At 42.9% G+C, this 16,825-nt stretch overlaps 6 protein-coding genes across 6 annotated transcripts; 3 read left to right on the top strand and 3 right to left on the bottom strand.

Moving 5' to 3' along the window:
- Nucleotides 1–226: 226 nt before the first annotated feature.
- On the top strand, nucleotides 227–3,021 carry SAPINGB_P002929 (uncharacterized protein; the record flags this gene model as incomplete). The annotated part of the gene is made up of 2 exons (XM_031997647.1): nucleotides 227–533; nucleotides 638–3,021. 2 exons carry the CDS (start codon nucleotides 227–229, stop codon nucleotides 3,019–3,021), a joined length of 2,691 nt encoding a protein of 896 aa, XP_031853538.1.
- Nucleotides 3,022–3,113: 92 nt separating this feature from the next.
- Nucleotides 3,114–4,139, bottom strand: SAPINGB_P002928 (uncharacterized protein; the record flags this gene model as incomplete). The annotated part of the gene is made up of 1 exon (XM_031997646.1): nucleotides 3,114–4,139. The coding sequence occupies one exon, from the start codon at nucleotides 4,137–4,139 to the stop codon at nucleotides 3,114–3,116; it is 1,026 nt and encodes a 341-aa protein (XP_031853537.1).
- A 724-nt stretch (nucleotides 4,140–4,863) lies between these two features.
- SAPINGB_P002927 (uncharacterized protein) lies at nucleotides 4,864–6,165 on the top strand (the record flags this gene model as incomplete). The annotated part of the gene is made up of 1 exon (XM_031997645.1): nucleotides 4,864–6,165. The coding sequence occupies one exon, from the start codon at nucleotides 4,864–4,866 to the stop codon at nucleotides 6,163–6,165; it is 1,302 nt and encodes a 433-aa protein (XP_031853536.1).
- Nucleotides 6,166–8,010: 1,845 nt separating this feature from the next.
- Nucleotides 8,011–11,400, top strand: SAPINGB_P002926 (uncharacterized protein; the record flags this gene model as incomplete). The annotated part of the gene is made up of 1 exon (XM_031997644.1): nucleotides 8,011–11,400. One exon carries the CDS (start codon nucleotides 8,011–8,013, stop codon nucleotides 11,398–11,400), a length of 3,390 nt encoding a protein of 1,129 aa, XP_031853535.1.
- Nucleotides 11,401–11,545: 145 nt separating this feature from the next.
- Nucleotides 11,546–12,676, bottom strand: SAPINGB_P002925 (uncharacterized protein; the record flags this gene model as incomplete). Its single annotated transcript, XM_031997643.1, has 1 exon — nucleotides 11,546–12,676. The coding sequence occupies one exon, from the start codon at nucleotides 12,674–12,676 to the stop codon at nucleotides 11,546–11,548; it is 1,131 nt and encodes a 376-aa protein (XP_031853534.1).
- Nucleotides 12,677–12,856: 180 nt separating this feature from the next.
- SAPINGB_P002924 (uncharacterized protein) lies at nucleotides 12,857–16,516 on the bottom strand (the record flags this gene model as incomplete). The annotated part of the gene is made up of 1 exon (XM_031997642.1): nucleotides 12,857–16,516. One exon carries the CDS (start codon nucleotides 16,514–16,516, stop codon nucleotides 12,857–12,859), a length of 3,660 nt encoding a protein of 1,219 aa, XP_031853533.1.
- Nucleotides 16,517–16,825: the final 309 nt, after the last annotated feature.

The raw sequence follows: 16,825 nt of genomic DNA, 5'->3' as shown, positions 1-16,825 counted from the left end.
AAAAAAAAAAGCCGTTGAGAAAAGCCGCAATAAACAGGGTAACTTATTTGTTACAATTTTAGTTGTAACATTTCTAAAGGTTTATCTCTCCACCCACACATGTTGACTTCGTCAGCACAACCCCATCCTCTTCTTTAAACTCCTCTTCAAAGCCACCCTAAAATATAAAAATAACTAATAAATATCAAAAAAAAAATTTCAATATTAATAATAATAATTCAGAAAAATGTCAAGTGCCGTCCAGGTTATCACGGCCGAAGAACAGGCCCGTAAGCTTGAAGAGTCGCTTGCAATTATTCACCAGCAAGAGGCGCTCATGCGCAAATGCCTTGAGTCTAAGGGTAAGCTCATGGACGCGCTGAAACATGCCTCGACGTTTCTTGCTGAACTCCGCACATCGCTACTCAGTCCCAAGCAGTATTATGAGCTCTACATTGCAGTATTCGACGCCCTCAGTTATCTGGGAGGATATCTCAGAGACAATCATAAGACTTTTCATCTTGCCGATCTCTACGAACTGGTTCAATATGCAGGTATGTGGTGTCTTTTTTTTTTTTTATATTTTTCTTTTGCCAATGCGTGGCGGTCGTATAAATTCGCTTGAGAAAATAAAACTGACATTTTGGGGATGACCTAGGCAACATTGTCCCCCGACTTTACCTAATGATCACCGTGGGTACCGCATACATGTCGGTACCCGACGCGCCCGTCAAGGAAATTATGAAGGATATGCTGGAAATGTGTCGTGGTGTACAGCACCCTACCCGCGGCTTGTTTCTCCGCTACTATCTGTCGCAAACTGCTCGCGACCACTTGCCTATTGGCGATTCTGATGGCCCTGGTGGGAACTTGCAAGACTCGATCCAATTCATTGTGACCAACTTTATTGAGATGAATAAGCTGTGGGTGCGTCTCCAACACCAAGGCCACAGTCGTGAGCGCGAAAAGCGTACCAAGGAACGTAAGGAGCTCCAGATACTAGTTGGCTCAAATCTTGTGCGCTTGTCTCAGCTTGAAGGAATTGACAAGGAGTATTACCGGTCGACCATTCTCAATGCTATCCTTGAGCAGATTGTTCAGTGCCGCGATGTAATTGCGCAAGAGTATCTACTTGACGTGGTCACCCAAGTTTTCCCCGATGAGTTCCATCTCTATACGCTTGACCTGTTTCTCAATGCCACTGCCAATCTTCATCCTGAAACAAGTGTTAAGAAGGTCATTTTGACCATGGTCAATCGACTTGCAGACTTTGCTGCCCGCGAAGCTGAAAACGAGTCTTCTGAGGGCGTTGACGCATTGACTGAATCTTTGAAAGCAGCCACTATTAAAGAAAGCGTTAAAAGCGACGATGAGCCCAAGAATAAAGAAGAATCTGAAGCTGACAAGCCTGAAAAGGAAGAGGAAGAACCTAACAAGGCTGAGAAAAAAGAAGGAGAAGGAGAAGGAGAAGAAGAAGAGCCCACTAAGTCTGAACCCAGCAAGCCGGAACGCCCCAAGGAGGTTGCAACGTACCGTGGAGTTCCAGTCAATATTGATTTGTTTGAAATCTTTTGGTCCTTCTTTCTCAAGCTCTTGGATGCTCGCCCAGATCTTTCTTTGGATGACATTACAGCCTTTCTTGGGGGTATTGCACGGTTGTCGCTTAACTGCTACCCTGAGCGCACCGAAAACATTGACAAGATTCTTGATTTTGTTTTGCAAAAAGTCAAGCCAACTGAGGAAGAAGAGCCTATTTCTCCTATAACCACTGGGAATGTGTTGGATCTTCTCAAGATGCTAATTCAAACATACCCACAGATGTTGACTGTTCTTTCGCTCAAAAACTTTATCCCCCTACTGGAGTCTCAGCCTACAGCTACACAAAAGGCGGTTGCATCAAGTGTTGCACAGGACATTCTTAAAGGCGGCAACAAGATTACGACTGTTGAGGATACAGAAGGTGTTTTTGGACTGGTACGCATTGTGATTCGCGAGGGCGTGGATAGTATTCGAAACAAGCATTCCAGCGACGGCATTGCTAAGCTGATGGGTGGAGAGTCGCCTGCTGCGACTTTTGGAGAGGACGATAAGGACGTTCCTGATGAGATTGTTGCGGATCAAGGCAACTTGGCCAAGATGGTTCACTTGCTGTATAACCCTGATGCGGAGACGCACGCAAAGCTGTTGACGGCTGCGCGTAAGGCACTTTCTGAGGGTGGAGCATTTGTTCGATATACATACCCAGCGCTTGTGACGAGTGCGATGCGGCTTGTGCGACGGTTCAAGGCGCGGGAGCCAGTAGATTCTGAGTGGAAGGACAAGGTTTCGTCAACGTTTAAGTTTATGCAGCTGGTGATTGGAGACATTTACCGTGTGGGGGGGAGTGACAAAGCGCTGCGGCTTTATGTGAATGCGGCGAGTGTTGCTGACCAGGTAAATGTTGAGGAGGCTGCTTATGAATTTTTTGCCGAAGCGTTTACTGTTTATGAGGAGGCTGTGAGTGACTCGCGGGCGCAGTACCAAGCCATTGTACTGATTGCTGGAGTTTTGCAAAACACGCGCAACTTTGCGACAGATTCTTACGACACGCTTGTGTCCAAATGTGCGTTGTATGGATCAAAGTTGTTGAAGAAGCCAGACCAGTGTCGGGCGGTTTACCTTGCGAGTCATTTATGGTGGGCGGTTGAGATTCCGGCATTGGGTGAGACTGAGGAGGACAGTGAGTTTTTCCGTGACGGGAACCGGGTGCTTGAGTGTCTGCAGCGGGCGCTACGTGTTGCAGATGCATGCATGGATGTTGCTGTTTCAGTCGAACTTTTTGTTGAGATTTTGAACCGGTACTTGTACTTTTTCTACCGGGGGAATGATAAGGTGACTGTCAAGTATATTACAGGGCTGATTGAGTTGATTCAACGGAATTTGGATTCGATGACAAATGACGGGAATGTGAGTGATTCGCCGCGCAAGCACTTTGAGCGGACGTTGCAGTTTATTACAGATCAGAAGGAAGAGGATGAGCGGTTCCAAAAGATTGTTTGGTAGATTAGTAGAATAAGTAATAGTAGTAGTAGTAGTAGTAGTAGTAGTAGTAGTATTAGGGAGGGGAGGGGAGGATGTTTTTTATATATATAAATTTATACACTAATAGTAACTTGATGAGCATATTGGCATGCTTTATAGAGGGCAGTACCATGGAAGACTGCGGCGATGACGACGAAGAAATGAAAGATTTGGTGGGAGTGGCCAAAAAGGTCGTATTTTCCCGGGTGCCAGCGCTCGGGGATACGTGCGGCGTAGATTGCAGCTCCTGAGATGTAGAAGAAGGCTTCATTTAGGAGGTAAAAGAGCTGGGAACGTTTTGCAGTTTCTTGGAGGCCAAAGACGAAGAGGCCAGTAATTACTGGGAAGACACCTGAGAGTCCAAAGGCGACAAACATGGCAGCGCGGTATGGGCGCCAGTCTGGGGTTCTGAATTTTGAGTCTAGGGAGACGGTAGCGCAAGCGGCTCCGAGGAGCAAGGTAAGGGACCAGAAAAAGATGCGTGGAGCAGGCATATCAGCGAAAGAGTAGTTGACTAGGGAGACCATGGAAGCTACGATGAGCAAAACAATGCCGAGATAATCGAGCTTATTCCCGAGAGTTGCGACAGCATGGGAGTGGGATTTAAGGGTATGGAAAGTTGCAGAGAGGCCGAGACAGCCTGCGACACCGAGAGCGAAGATGAAAAATGCGGCAGAGTCAGGGAGGAGGTATGGAGGAGTGGATGGGTGGTCAGGGTATTGTGGGAGGATTGAGATGGAGAAGAAGGTTAGGAGGGCAGCGAGGGCTATGCAGAAGAAGATTGCGAGGATAGCTGGGAGGAGGTGGGAATAGATATTTACAGATTCATTATGGAGGTAAGTGAGGGAGTGAATTGAGTGTGCGAGGGAATTTGTTTGTGGGACATAACCTGTATGGATGTAATGGTTATCACGCATCCAGTGGGGGAGGTCATCCCATGATATGAGGGATTTTTTAAATGGTTTTGGAGATGGCGGGGGGTTAGGAGATGAAGTAGAAGGTTGGTCAGTACGAGAGACCGAAGTAGTCTGTGAGGAGGAGGAAGAAGTTGAGGCTTCGAGGAGGGCCATGTTTTCAATGTCGATGTCAGAGGTGGCCATAAAGATGGGATATAGGATATGTGAGTTTATATATATATATAAATAAATATAAATATAGGAAAGTGGGTTTTTTTCTTTAGATTTGGAGTTTGTTGGATGGTTGGGGAGAGATAATTTATTGTTGAGACACAAATAAAAAAAAAAAAAATCCGATGGGATTTCTCTCTCTCTCTCTCTCTCTCTCTCTCGGCTAACGGAGGTTTTGTCGGGTGAAAGTTATTGCGAGATCTATTTTAATGGTATATGTAATTTATATTTAAGTTTAGTAGTCATGTGACTAATTACATTTATTTTATTTTATTTTATTTTATTTTATTTATTACATTTTATTTTTTTTTTTTATAAATTCTGGGGTATTTATTTATATTTATTTAAATTTTATTAAATATTTTATCACTGGCCAATCACCAGCAACAGAGTCTAAGTGTCGAGAGAGAGAAAGAGAAAGAGAAAGAGAGGAAAGGGAGTAGCCACCTAAAATGGCTGGCCCTACACTATTTCATCCATCCCTCCGCCCATCCACTGGACTAGTTTTTTAATTTTTATTTATTATTATTAAGGGAAAAAAAAAAAAAAAAAAAAAAAAAAAAGGACTACACAATAACATACCACCACCACCATCTGACTTTCTAATCCTTTCTCCTCTTATATATTCATATTTTAAATTTTTTTTTTTTTGAAGAAAAAAAAACAAGAAATATCAACACCAATTGACTATAAAAGCATGACCAACTACGGAATTACACCCACGGAAACCCCCCGGTTATGTGTTGTGATGGTTGGACTGCCTGCACGAGGCAAATCGCTCATCACGCAAAAAATTGTACGGTATCTGTCATGGCTATCAATCAAGGCCCGGTCATTTAACGTGGGGTCATATAGGCGTTTGCAGGAAGCTCATCCATCTGCGGACTTTTTCGATGTGCACAATGCACAGGGTGAGCGGATGCGACGGCAAGCTGCTGAACTTGCTGTGAAGGATATGCTTGAATGGTTTGAGACGAGTGATGGAGTTGTAGCTATTCTTGATGCTACAAATTCTACCAAGGCCCGGCGGTCGTGGATCAAGGAACTATTACAGGGGCATGGAGTGGAACCATTTTTTGTGGAGAGCTGGTGCAATGATAAAGAGTTGATTTGGAATAATATTATGGATGTGAAGACGACCTCGCCAGATTACGTGGGGCAGGACCCTGAGGAGGCGGCCAAGGATTTCATGGCTCGGATCCGGAAGTATGAGGAGGTGTATGAGACTTTAGATGAGACAGAGGCGGAGTCATCATATGTGAAGATTATTAATGTGTCATCTCAAGTTGTTATTAACAAGATTCGGTCATATTTACAGTCTCGGATTGTATATTATGTGATGAATTTGCACATTAAGCGGCGGTGCATTTGGTTGAGTCGACATGGCGAGAGTGAGTACAATTTGACTGGTAAGCTTGGAGGGGATGCGAATTTAAGCCCCCGTGGAGAAATGTATGCAAGGAAATTACCTGAGCTTGTGAAGGAGGCTGTGGGGGATAGGCCACTGACTGTTTGGACTTCGACATTGAGGCGGACGCAACAAACGGCACGGTTTCTTCCTTATCCGAAGCTTGCATGGAAGGCACTTGATGAGCTTGATGCTGGTGTATGTGATGGAATGACTTATGAGGAGATTGAGCAAAAGTATCCGGAGGATTTTGCTGCTCGTGACAAGGACAAGTATGAGTACCGATACCGTGGTGGGGAATCGTATCGGGACGTTGTGACACGGCTGGAGCCGATTATTATGGAGCTTGAGAGGCAAGAGAATATTATGATTGTGACACATCAGGCGGTATTGCGATGCATCTATGCATACTTTATGAATGTGCCGCAGGACCGGTCACCATGGATGGTTGTTCCATTACATACGTTAATTCAGTTGGAGCCTCGGCCGTACTCTACAAATGAGACTCGGGTGCCTGCTAATATTCCTGCGGTTAGCACATACCGGGAAAAGGGCACTAGTAGCAAGCATAGTACTGAGGTTGTTGAGTGAGTGAGTGATTACTTAGTGTGAGAGGAATAGTAAGGAAGAAGAAGGTTAAGGGTTTTTTTTTAGGAATGTAATAACAACAACAACAACAACAACAACAACAACAACAAGTAGAGTGGAGTGAGTAATTGATATCATGTGAGAAATGAGATTATTTACACGTGATTGTCGTGTGACTGGTGATGACGTTTGATTTTTTTTTTTGTAAGAGAGAGGGGGGTGTGGAAGGAAGTTTTTGAAAAAAAAAAAAAAAAAAAGCGGCAACAGCAGCATTAACTTTTAAAAGGGGAAAATCCGGTTATTTGGCAGCAGCAGCAGCAGCAGCAGCAGCAGCAACAACAGCCTTTCCAAGTAAGAAGGAAAACCGCCGCACAAATTTATTTATTTATTTTTTTATTTTTATTTTTTTAAAAAAAAAAAAAACTATAAATCTTTTTTATGAAATTTTTTTTTTTTTTTTTTTTTTTTTAAAAAGATTTAGTTTTTAAGAGCATTTATATGTTTAAGAAAGGAAGGAAGGAAGGAAGGGTCAACTAGTCAATGAGTTAATCATTCCGGAGAGACAAGAAAGAAATAATAAAAAATAATAAAAAATAATAAAAAATAATAAAAAATAATAAAAAATAATAAAAAATAATAAAAAATAATAAAAAATAATAAAAAATAAAAGTTTACAAGGCGATGCGATGATGCCGTGCCGCGGGACCAAAGAACAGCACCAGCGGTAGTTGTTGTAATTAACTTCTAAGTAAAATAGTAAATAGTAAATAGTAAAAAATATAGTAGTATATTTATATAATTAATAGTAGCAGCATCACTAACAGTAACTAATAGTGGGATCAACGGATTCCGGGTATTTGGAACGGGTCTAGTTAAGAAATAAAGGAAAGAAAGAAAAAAAAAGAAAAAAAAAGGTTCCCGAGAAAGATAAATAGATAGATGATGATGATGATGATGATGATGAAAAAAAAAAAAAAAGAAGAAGGAATATGCGATATTAGATAAATTTATATATATATAATAATTATAGAATTGATGGAATTGATGGAATTGATGGAATTTGTGGAATTTATGGAATTTATGGAAAACTCTCCGCTCGGGATTTTAGCAGCCGTAGCAGCAGTAATAGTAGTATTAGTATTAGTATTAGTATTAGTATTAGTATTAGTAGAAGTAGAAGCAGCAAAAGCGGCAACGGCCAGATGTCTTTCTTGATCGGGGAATTTGAAAAAAAAAAAAAAAAAAAAAAATAGAGGAGGATTTTAGAAAATCAAAAAAATCAAAAAAATCAAAAAAATCAAAAAAATCAAAAATAAAATTAAAAATAAAATAAAAAAAAAGCCTCGTATTTAATATTTAGTTATATTTATTTATATTTATTTTAACTTGTTTTAATTTAATTTTTTTTTAATTTTTATTTTAAATTTATTTCTTTCTTTCTTTTTTTCTCTTCCTTTTTCTCTCCCTTTTTTTTTTAATTTTTTAATTTTTTAATTTTTTAATTTTTTTAATTTTTTTAATTTATTGATTTTTATTTATTTTTATTTATTTATTTATTTATTTTTTCTCTCTTACAAAATTCTTTTTTTTTTTCTCTTCTTCTTATTTTCATTTTCATTTTCATTTTCATTTTCATTTTCATTTTTTCATTTTTTTTTTTTTCATTTCATACGTTTCTTCATTAAAATATATATAAAATAAACAATGTCAACAACTCCAACTCCAAATTCATTCAAACCGTTAAACGTCCTCCCCCCACGGTTCCATCATAACTCTCGGACCCTGCCGCCACTCCACACTACTCCATCTCCTCCACAACCTTCTCAACCATCATCATCATTCACTCCAATGCCTAAATCATCCTCTACAATCTTACAAAAACAAGGTTATGCTCCAACTTCAAATCCTTCATCCTCTTCTTCTTCTTCTTCTTCAAATAAAACAAAGGCTTCCGCTCCACCTTCCCCTTCTCCTTCTCCATCCTTATCCCCAGCATCAAGCCCACTTCCATGTACTCCAACCACTGCTACTGTTACTACTGTTATTACTGCTACTACTACTAATCCCCACCAAACTATTCCCAAAATCCATTTCAAAGCTATATCAGCAACTCAACCATCACAAGTCACAGCTACTTCAAATGTATTTTCTTCTTCTTCTTCTTCTTCTTCTTCTTCTTCTTCTTCTTCTTCTTCTTCTGTTGTGCCGGTTTCAACAGCCACTAAACTCAGCTCCAACACAGCCACTACTATTACCCCCACTGCCTCAAGTCCTCACAACTCAGTGGTAACCTCCTCCACCAACACCTCCACTCAGCCAAGACCTCTCAAGAGGTCTCGTAGCTCGGCAAAAACTGATATCCACGCCCCGGACTACGGCTATGAAATCGTCTACCGCATCCACGAGGTCCCGACCTCCACCCAAATCCCTCCCGATCAAGTCCCCCTTGTTCCGAATACCTCCCGTGACATCCGCATGCGCAAATATGCAACCGCAGTCGACTCACGTAATTTCCTTACAGTCTATGAATACTCGTTAAATAACCAGTGGATCATTTGGGATTATTACACAGGATATGTTCATTTGACTGGACTCTGGAAAGCTCTCGGGCATTCTAAAGCTGACATTGTCAAACTTTTGGAAACTTCTCCGGATCTGGAGCCAGTTATTCGACGCGTCCGTGGAGGATTTCTTAAAATCCAAGGTACTTGGGTCCCCTTTGAAATTGCACGTACTTTAGCTGCAAGAACATGCTTCCATATCCGATACGCTTTAGTCCCTCTATTTGGCCAGGATTTCCCCGATGCTTGTTTAAAACCTCATGAACCAGGCTTTGGCCAGTTACAAATGCGCCTGGCTGATCCAGCTTCTCGCAAACGTCGCAGAGTTAAAAAGAAGGAAGATAATTTGTCTGCTAAATCCTCCTCCTCTTCTTCTTCTTCTTTGGCTACAACCCAAAACCCCGTTACAACAAGTAGGCTGGCTACTACTGTTACTACTAATACAACAGCTGTTCAATATTTACCGTCGCCACCGCACGGCGTAAGTGTTTCCTCGAACAGGCCCGACGAATACGACCAAAAGGTAATGGGATATGCCGGAAGTGCCGATACAAACAACATCAATAACAATATCAACAATATCGACAATATCGACAATATCAACAATACCAATAATACCAATAATACCAATAATATAAATGGATTTACCGGGTCTAGCCAAGATGAAACTACGAAAAAATCTGGTGGCAATAGCAACAGCGGGGTCATCACGCGGCCTCTTGGAATGACCAACACTACCAATGCTCGGCAACTTGCAACAATAACAGATTCTGCGCGACTCCTCCACAACGGCAACAGCAACAGCAACAGCAACAGCAACAGCAACAACAACAACAACAACAATAATAATAATAATAATAACCACTTTGGCGAGGCTCAAGGCAATAAGAATATTAAAAAGTACTCGCCACCATCATCACCGTCACATGGCCCATCAAGATCGACAGACTCGGCAACAACAAGTACTACAACTACTACAAGAAAAACAGCAGTAGCAACACCAACAACAACAAGTACTACAAAAAGTTTGGCTGGGCATGATCAAAGTTCCACTAAAGTTCGAGACCCTCGGGCCCTTGCGCCGCTTTTCCCGGGGACGGCCGAGGGCGGTTGTTATGGTGGGTTGTTATATGCTGGTGATGAAAAGGGAAATGTAAGCTGCAGTGGTGGTGGTGGTGATGACGTCACAAGTGGTGGTGGGCTCAGGGGGGGGTCAGAAAAACGTTTGCCTCACGAGGTCTCTTATGCTCAGACTTTTCAGCAACAGCAACAGCAACAGCAAAATAAATATGAAAAGAAGGAATTTCAACACGTCAGATCAGAATCTTTTGGTGGCGTTGTCGGTGGCAATAATCTTAACAAAAGTAACAACAAGTACTCGGGTCGGACAAAAGAGTCTATCCGTTCATCTACAGTTCCTCCACCACCGTTGGAAAAAGATTTTGGCCGGAACGCTGGTGGAAAAGATTCCGCCGGAACTTACAACAGCCCACTAGTACAGCCTCATTGGACGGCTGGAAGCGCAGGAGAAGTGGATTCTTGGTTAACTCCGCACTTACAGAATCAACAATATCATCAGCAATATCAGCAACATCAACAATATCAACAACAGCTTGACTTTAGAGCATCAGCATCAGAAGCTGGTTTGACACAATCTGAAGTAGGAAGAACAGCTACAACTAATGTCGGAAAAAATGTTTCTTCTTCTTTTGGTTTTAATAATAAATCGTCATCCTCTTTGTCACCATCGTTGCCGCCGTCGTCGAAATGCTCGCTCACCCGCCTGTCGCCTCCATCGTTTGAGCCCCACCAACACCCATACCAAAACCAAAACCAAAACCAAAACCAAAACCAAAACCCCCTAACAAATAACGACACGCTAACGCCGACGCATCTCTACGGCGCCATCACCCACCATGCCTACCCCCACTTAACTGCCGCCGTCACCACAGCCGCCGCAGCCGCTACTAATACTGCTGTTAATAAAAAGCCCACGCAATCACAAACCATTGGCAGCTCCTTCATTTCTCTTGGAGGCTTGGCACAATCGGATCCACGGGTATTTCCCACTTCCTGCAACCCGTCGCTTTCTCCACCGTCGCCCCACAAAAATGGCTCTCAACTGATGTTTTCCCAGGGTCAAGGGTTCTGCTCTACGCTACCACCACTCCACAACCATAACCAAACACAGACACTAACACAGACACAGACACAAACACAAATGTTTCGATCCGATTCACTCCGACCCGAAGACTACCATTTGACCCAAACTCACCACCAAAAACTACAAGAACCAATCACTCCACCACCACCATTACCTGCTAAATTGGCTCTGGGCGGCCCACGCGAAGAAAAACTTCTTGCTACATCTCCATCAGAACTTGTCCAGGTCCTTCAGGCTACCCGCTCACTCCAGCAAATGTCTGCAGGCGTGGCTGCTCGCAGATGGTCAGTCAGCAGTAGTGCTAAACTCCTTGGAGGACAATTCGAGTGTGGAGGACGCCGGTTTGCTTGGGATGGATGTGACAAATTGTTGGTTAAGGATGAAGTGGCAGTAGAAGAGGAAGAATGCGAGCAGCAAAAACAGCAGCAGCAGCAGCAGCTAAAGAAACAGGTGATTGAAAAACAAAAGGATACTCAGCGTGGGGCAATGGACATTAATCGTCTTTTATCATGAATTTTTTTTGTAATTTATTTTTTTGTAACTTTTTTTTTTATTCTTCTTCTTCTATTAACTTGTATTATTTTCTAACATATATATATATATAAATATACCAAAAAAAAAAAAAAAAAAAAAAAAACTTATTTTCTAAATTTTTTAATCAACTAGTTTTGGTCAAAAGCCCTGCCCGCTTAAGCTCCAGTGCTCGCTTATAAGGCGGTGCGGTGGGGGCCTGCACTGGATCCAGCGACAGCCGCGCCAGTTCCTCGGGTGCCAGGGTGTATGTTGCGTCCGAATCGTAGGCACTAAGATCGCCGCACGCTATAAACTGTGCATTTGCTCTTGATCCAAACACATCATCTAATGGAAGCGAGTCGCCGACGCTAAGACTTGGGACTCCCTTAAGAACGGATTCCGTAAACTTTTGTGTAGACAAGTTTTGAACACCACCACTACTGCCACTACTACTAATACTATCCAATTGCTGCTTCTGTAAAGCCTCAGGCTGACCTCCACGATAACCAAGCCCAACTATAAATGCTTCCAGAGATGATGCTCTACTCGATCTTGGTTTTGCACATGCTACATGAACAAACATACGACCCATTTGATCATACAGTAAATCAATATCTCTTCCACGGAAAATCTTGGCCACAAACGCGCCACCTGAACGTGCATCCACGGGACCACCATTTGCAGGAGCCTCGTCCACGGGCCGCAGAACTGCTGCAGCAACTTGTAGCGCCGAGTGGATCAGTTGAGCCTGAATATACTCGTCAAGATCATGAAGCCCTGTAACATCAGGAGCGCCGTCTGAAACCACAAGATCCGCAGGCTCACCGTCAAAGTGTGCAAGAATCGCTGCAATTGTTCGTGGGTGAGTAATATCAGCCTGCATAGTAGTTACCCCCTCGATTGGTGCCATGGGTTGCAAATCTACTGCCACAATCTTGGGTTCTTGAGGTGCTTTAATGTGTACTTGTGAAGATGATGAAGAATCTTTGACTCGAGAGTATTCGGCAACTGCAGCAGCATGCTCTTCACGCATCCGCTGAGAAAGAACTTGTGACCAACTTCCCGGAGCCGCGCACAGGTCCACGACCCGCGTGAGGGCCTGCTGGTGAGACGAAGATGCGGCGGCAGTAGTGTCGGAGGCAGAGGTGGCACCTGGGTTTAAAAGATGGAACTGGGAGTCGAGTTGTAAAAGTTTAAACGCAGACCGTGCGCGCCAACCTTCTTCTTTGGCTTTGCGGTAGTACAAGTCGCGTTTATCTTTAGATGATTTACCCATAATGTCTTTTAGATGTTGTTTTTTTTTTTTTTTTTTTTTTTTTTTCTTTTAATAAAAGCTAAGTGTGATGTGATTGAAATAAAAAAAAATTTTTTTTGTTCACTATTTTCTATAAAAAAAAAAAAATCTATATCACATGACTGGGTCCGAACCAATCCAACTCATTTTTTGTTTATTAATTTATGGGAACCGGTAAAACAATCCAAAGTACCACTCGACGTTATAATTGCCCGCGTCTTTCCAATGATCATCCCACATTGAAAACATATAAACATCGCCCTGTAGCGCATTATAAATCTGAGTCACTGCTATACCTTGATTCACATCCGACGGCACCTGCAATCCATTTGTGTTACCGTCGTGTGGGTACCCAGTTTCCAGAACCTTGACATCCGAGCGTCCGCATGCGTCCTTGACCAGCTGTACCTGTGCCAGCATAAAGTCACCCGACTGGTCAGCAGCAATACCCGAATCAAAGTACGGGTGAATATTGACACCCACGTAATCTGCTGCACTCGACGTGCACAGCTGTGGGTAGCTCTGGTAAATCCCCACAATCTCCGACGTGATGACGGGGCCTGTGAATCCAATCTCAGATTGCAGTTTTGACCGCACACTTTCCATCTTGCTTGCAAGATCATCTGCAGTCACCCAGCCATTTGTCACTGCCTCGTTTCCAATAGCCACGGCCGTAACCACATCAATGTCTCCGGAACTTTGAGCCCACGAAATAAAAGACTCAACTTCGCTATCGACCACGTCGACGCCTGCGCTAGTTACGTAGAATCCCATAATGACTGTAAGGCCCTGGGCCTTTGCCGGTGACAGAATGGTGTTAATTGCGTCACAGTCTGCACCGTACAGACGCAATTCTCGAATCCCCTTGTTGTAGAGATCTGCAAGGTCCTGCGCAATCTCGGAAGTGCTACGACAAGACGTATCATTGTTGAATGGCGTGTAACTCAGCGACCGAGGTGTAAACTTGAACAACCCATCATCTCCAGGGTAGTCGTAATCGGTCCAGCCGTCAGAAGATGTTGAGGTGGTCGTGGACGCGGCAGCAGCTGTGGACGAGGTCGTGGCAATGACTTGGGAAGAAGTTGTTGGCACGGCATCAGGTGTAGATGTTGTTGAAGTTGTAGGCACGGCATCAGGTGTAGAAGTAGAAGAAGTTGTAGGCACAGCTTCAGGGGTAGAAGTAGAAGAAGTCGTAGGAACAGCCTCAGGAGTATAAGTGGTAGATGAAGTGGTAGGCACGGCTTCAGGGACCCAAGTTGACGAGGTTGAAGTTTGAGCTTCCTGAACTGGAGTCTCGACCACAACAACAACCGCTGAAGAGGAGGATGAGCTAGTTGTTGTGGGATCAAAGTTGACAGTCTGTACACTAACGGACGTTTGCTGTTGTACAGTATTTATAACCTGTCCCGCTGCGTCTGTTGCCCCGGCACCCAAGGCCACCACAACGTCTGCCGCACTATCAGCAGCTGTTGATGCCGCACCTGTGGAGCTTTGAGGGTCTGCAGTGCTGCTGGATGGTTGTGCGGCTGATGGTTCAACGGCATTAACCGAAAGAGTAGCAGCCGATACAATCCACTCAGAAGAAGAAGAGGAGGAGGAGGAGGAGGAGGAGGCTGAAGAACTATCAGTAGCAACAATAGTGATTTCGTTTTGTTTGTTGGCAACATTGACAGAGGCAGCATCTGTAAAAGATTCCAAGGAATCAATGGTTGTGGCAGAAAAGGAAGAAGAAGATGAAGATGATGAAACTGAAGTGGAGGAAATGGGATCAGATTCAACAGAAGATTCCACAGAAAAAAATGAGGATAAATCAGTAGATGAGGAAGAAATAGCAGTAGACTCAGAAATAACACTGGATTCTGTAGTAGGGTCAACTGAAGATTCAACTGAAGACACAATTGGAGCAGCACTGGAACTTTCTGAAGAAGAAATGTAGGAGGACTCTGTGGGAACTTCCGCTGAAGAGCTAACAGATGAAGCAATAGTAGACTCAACTGAAGACTCAATAGCAGAAGCAACAGCAGATTCAGTTACAGATGCATCTGACAAAGAAGTAGAATACTCAACAGATGAGATTGAAGCAGTTGATTTATCAGCAGATCCAGAAATTTCAGTTGAAAAGTTGGCAGCCACAATGCTTCCAAGGGACAAAGTGACTGCAGAAAAGCTACTACTTTCATCAGTAGCAGAAGAAGACACAGTGCTTACATTAGTCTTTGATGTCTCAACAAGCTTAGAAAGGCTTGGAGCAGCAGTAGACGATGCAGGGGCCGTAGTTGTAGCAGCAGAAGTAGCAGAAGTAGCAGAAGCAGAATGTGTGTGTTTAAGGGCGAATTCCATAGTTGCGTTCAGGGTGGAAAATGTGGAGGTTGAGAGAGCAGTGGCAGTAGATGAAGAAATACTGTGGGCCAAAACTGTAGAGTTAGAAGAGATAGTTGAGGCAGTTGAGGCAGCAGTGGTCACGGTGGCATTTAAGTAGGCGCTGTGTGTGATGATGGAAGAAGATGAGGAAGAAACAAGACCACTAATTTTGGAGGTGATTTCTGCAGCTGAGTCAGCATTTGAGGCAAGAGAGGGGGAAGTAGATGAAGAAGATGAAGGAGAAGAAGGAGAGGCTGGAGAGGATGTGGGGATAGTAGCAGAACCTGGGAGAATGGTAGTGACAGCTACAAAAAATGGAGAATCGCTTGAAAAAGAGGAAACAGAGGTGGAAGTAGAAGAAGAGGAAGAAGACTCGATGGTGTTAGAACCAGAGGAAGAAAGAATAGTGTTAGAACCAGATGAAGAGAATGACTCAATGGCATTGGAGCCAGAGGAAGAAGAAGAAGAAGAAGAAATAGTAGACTCAATGACAGAAGACTTGGTCGATTCGTCAGAGGATGAAGTAGAAGTAGAGCTGGACACAGGCACTAATTGGAGATTTGCAGAAAGAGTAGCCAACGGAGAAGAGGAAGAGCCGGTGTTGCTTGAAGATCCAGAAGAGCCAGAAGATTCATTGTTTGTAGAAGATGAATCAGAAGAAGCACTGGAAGAAGAGGAAGAGGTGTTTGCTGAAGTTTCAGAAGAACCTGAACCAGAACCAGAAGAAGAGGAAGATGTGCCGGAGGAAGTGTTAGACGAAGAAGAAGAAGAATCGGAAGAACTGGAAGAAGAAGAGGACAAAGAATCAGAAGATCCCAAAGAGTTTGAGGAAGAATCAGAAGATCCAGAAGAATTACTTGTAGAACTTGACCCAGAAGAACTGTTGGAACCACTGGAATCAGAAGAACCATTAGAACTGCTTGTATCGGAACCAGCCGAAACACTAGTGCTACTACTTGAACTGCTGTCAGAGCTTGAAGTTGCAGCTGCTGAAGCCGCATCCACACTCACGGTAACCACTTGGGAGCCAGCTCCCGACGACACACTTGCTGCAACTGAATTTTCATTTGCGCCGGCATCATTATACTCTCCTGTGATGACGTTCCCGTCAGAGTCTACAATGACGACCTGTGTGACTATAGACAAAACTGTTTTTGTAACAGGAGTGCCGAACTCTGTAACGACTACAGTTGCGTTTGTGTAAGGCGCAAGGGTTGTTGTTGTTGAATTCTGGAGAAGCGTGGAGTTAAGAGTTGCAGTAGAGTTGTTTAGATTGTACTGTGAGGTAGAGTTTAAAGAAGAAGTTGGGACGGCGGAGAGAGTGGAGGTGGAGGAGGACCCTTGGACGGAAATTATATTGTAATCTTCGAGGACTTGACGTTTGGGGAAAAGAATGTTTGATGGTAACGCATTGACCATCATCACAGCTGAAGTAGAAAAAAGAATGTCTGAGAATTTCATTTTATCGAAAGTCTATAAAAATACAAAATTTTGAATGAAAAAAAAAATAAAATAAATAAAAATATAAATAAAAATAAATAAATAATAAAGGAATGTCGGGTCTTCTAATTGCCTGCAAAAAGAAGAAGTTGGGTGTTAATGTTTAAAGAGTGTACTTGGACTAAAGTCCTTTTGAAGAAATGAATATGTTCTCGATAGATTTCAGCTTGGTTAAAGAAATGAAGAATAAATAAATAAAAAAAAATTTACTAAAGTTGAGCGAATATGATGATTATATAGGAGAAATATTTTTTTTATTTAAAGTAATAC

The sequence above is a fragment of the Magnusiomyces paraingens genome (assembly GCF_902498895.1).
Source record: "Magnusiomyces paraingens strain CBS 517.90 genome assembly, contig: contig2, whole genome shotgun sequence".
Classification (NCBI taxonomy): Eukaryota; Fungi; Ascomycota; class Dipodascomycetes; order Dipodascales; family Dipodascaceae; genus Magnusiomyces; species Magnusiomyces paraingens.
Note: the sequence above shows the minus strand (reverse complement) of the source record. Positions and strands in the feature narration are given on the sequence as shown.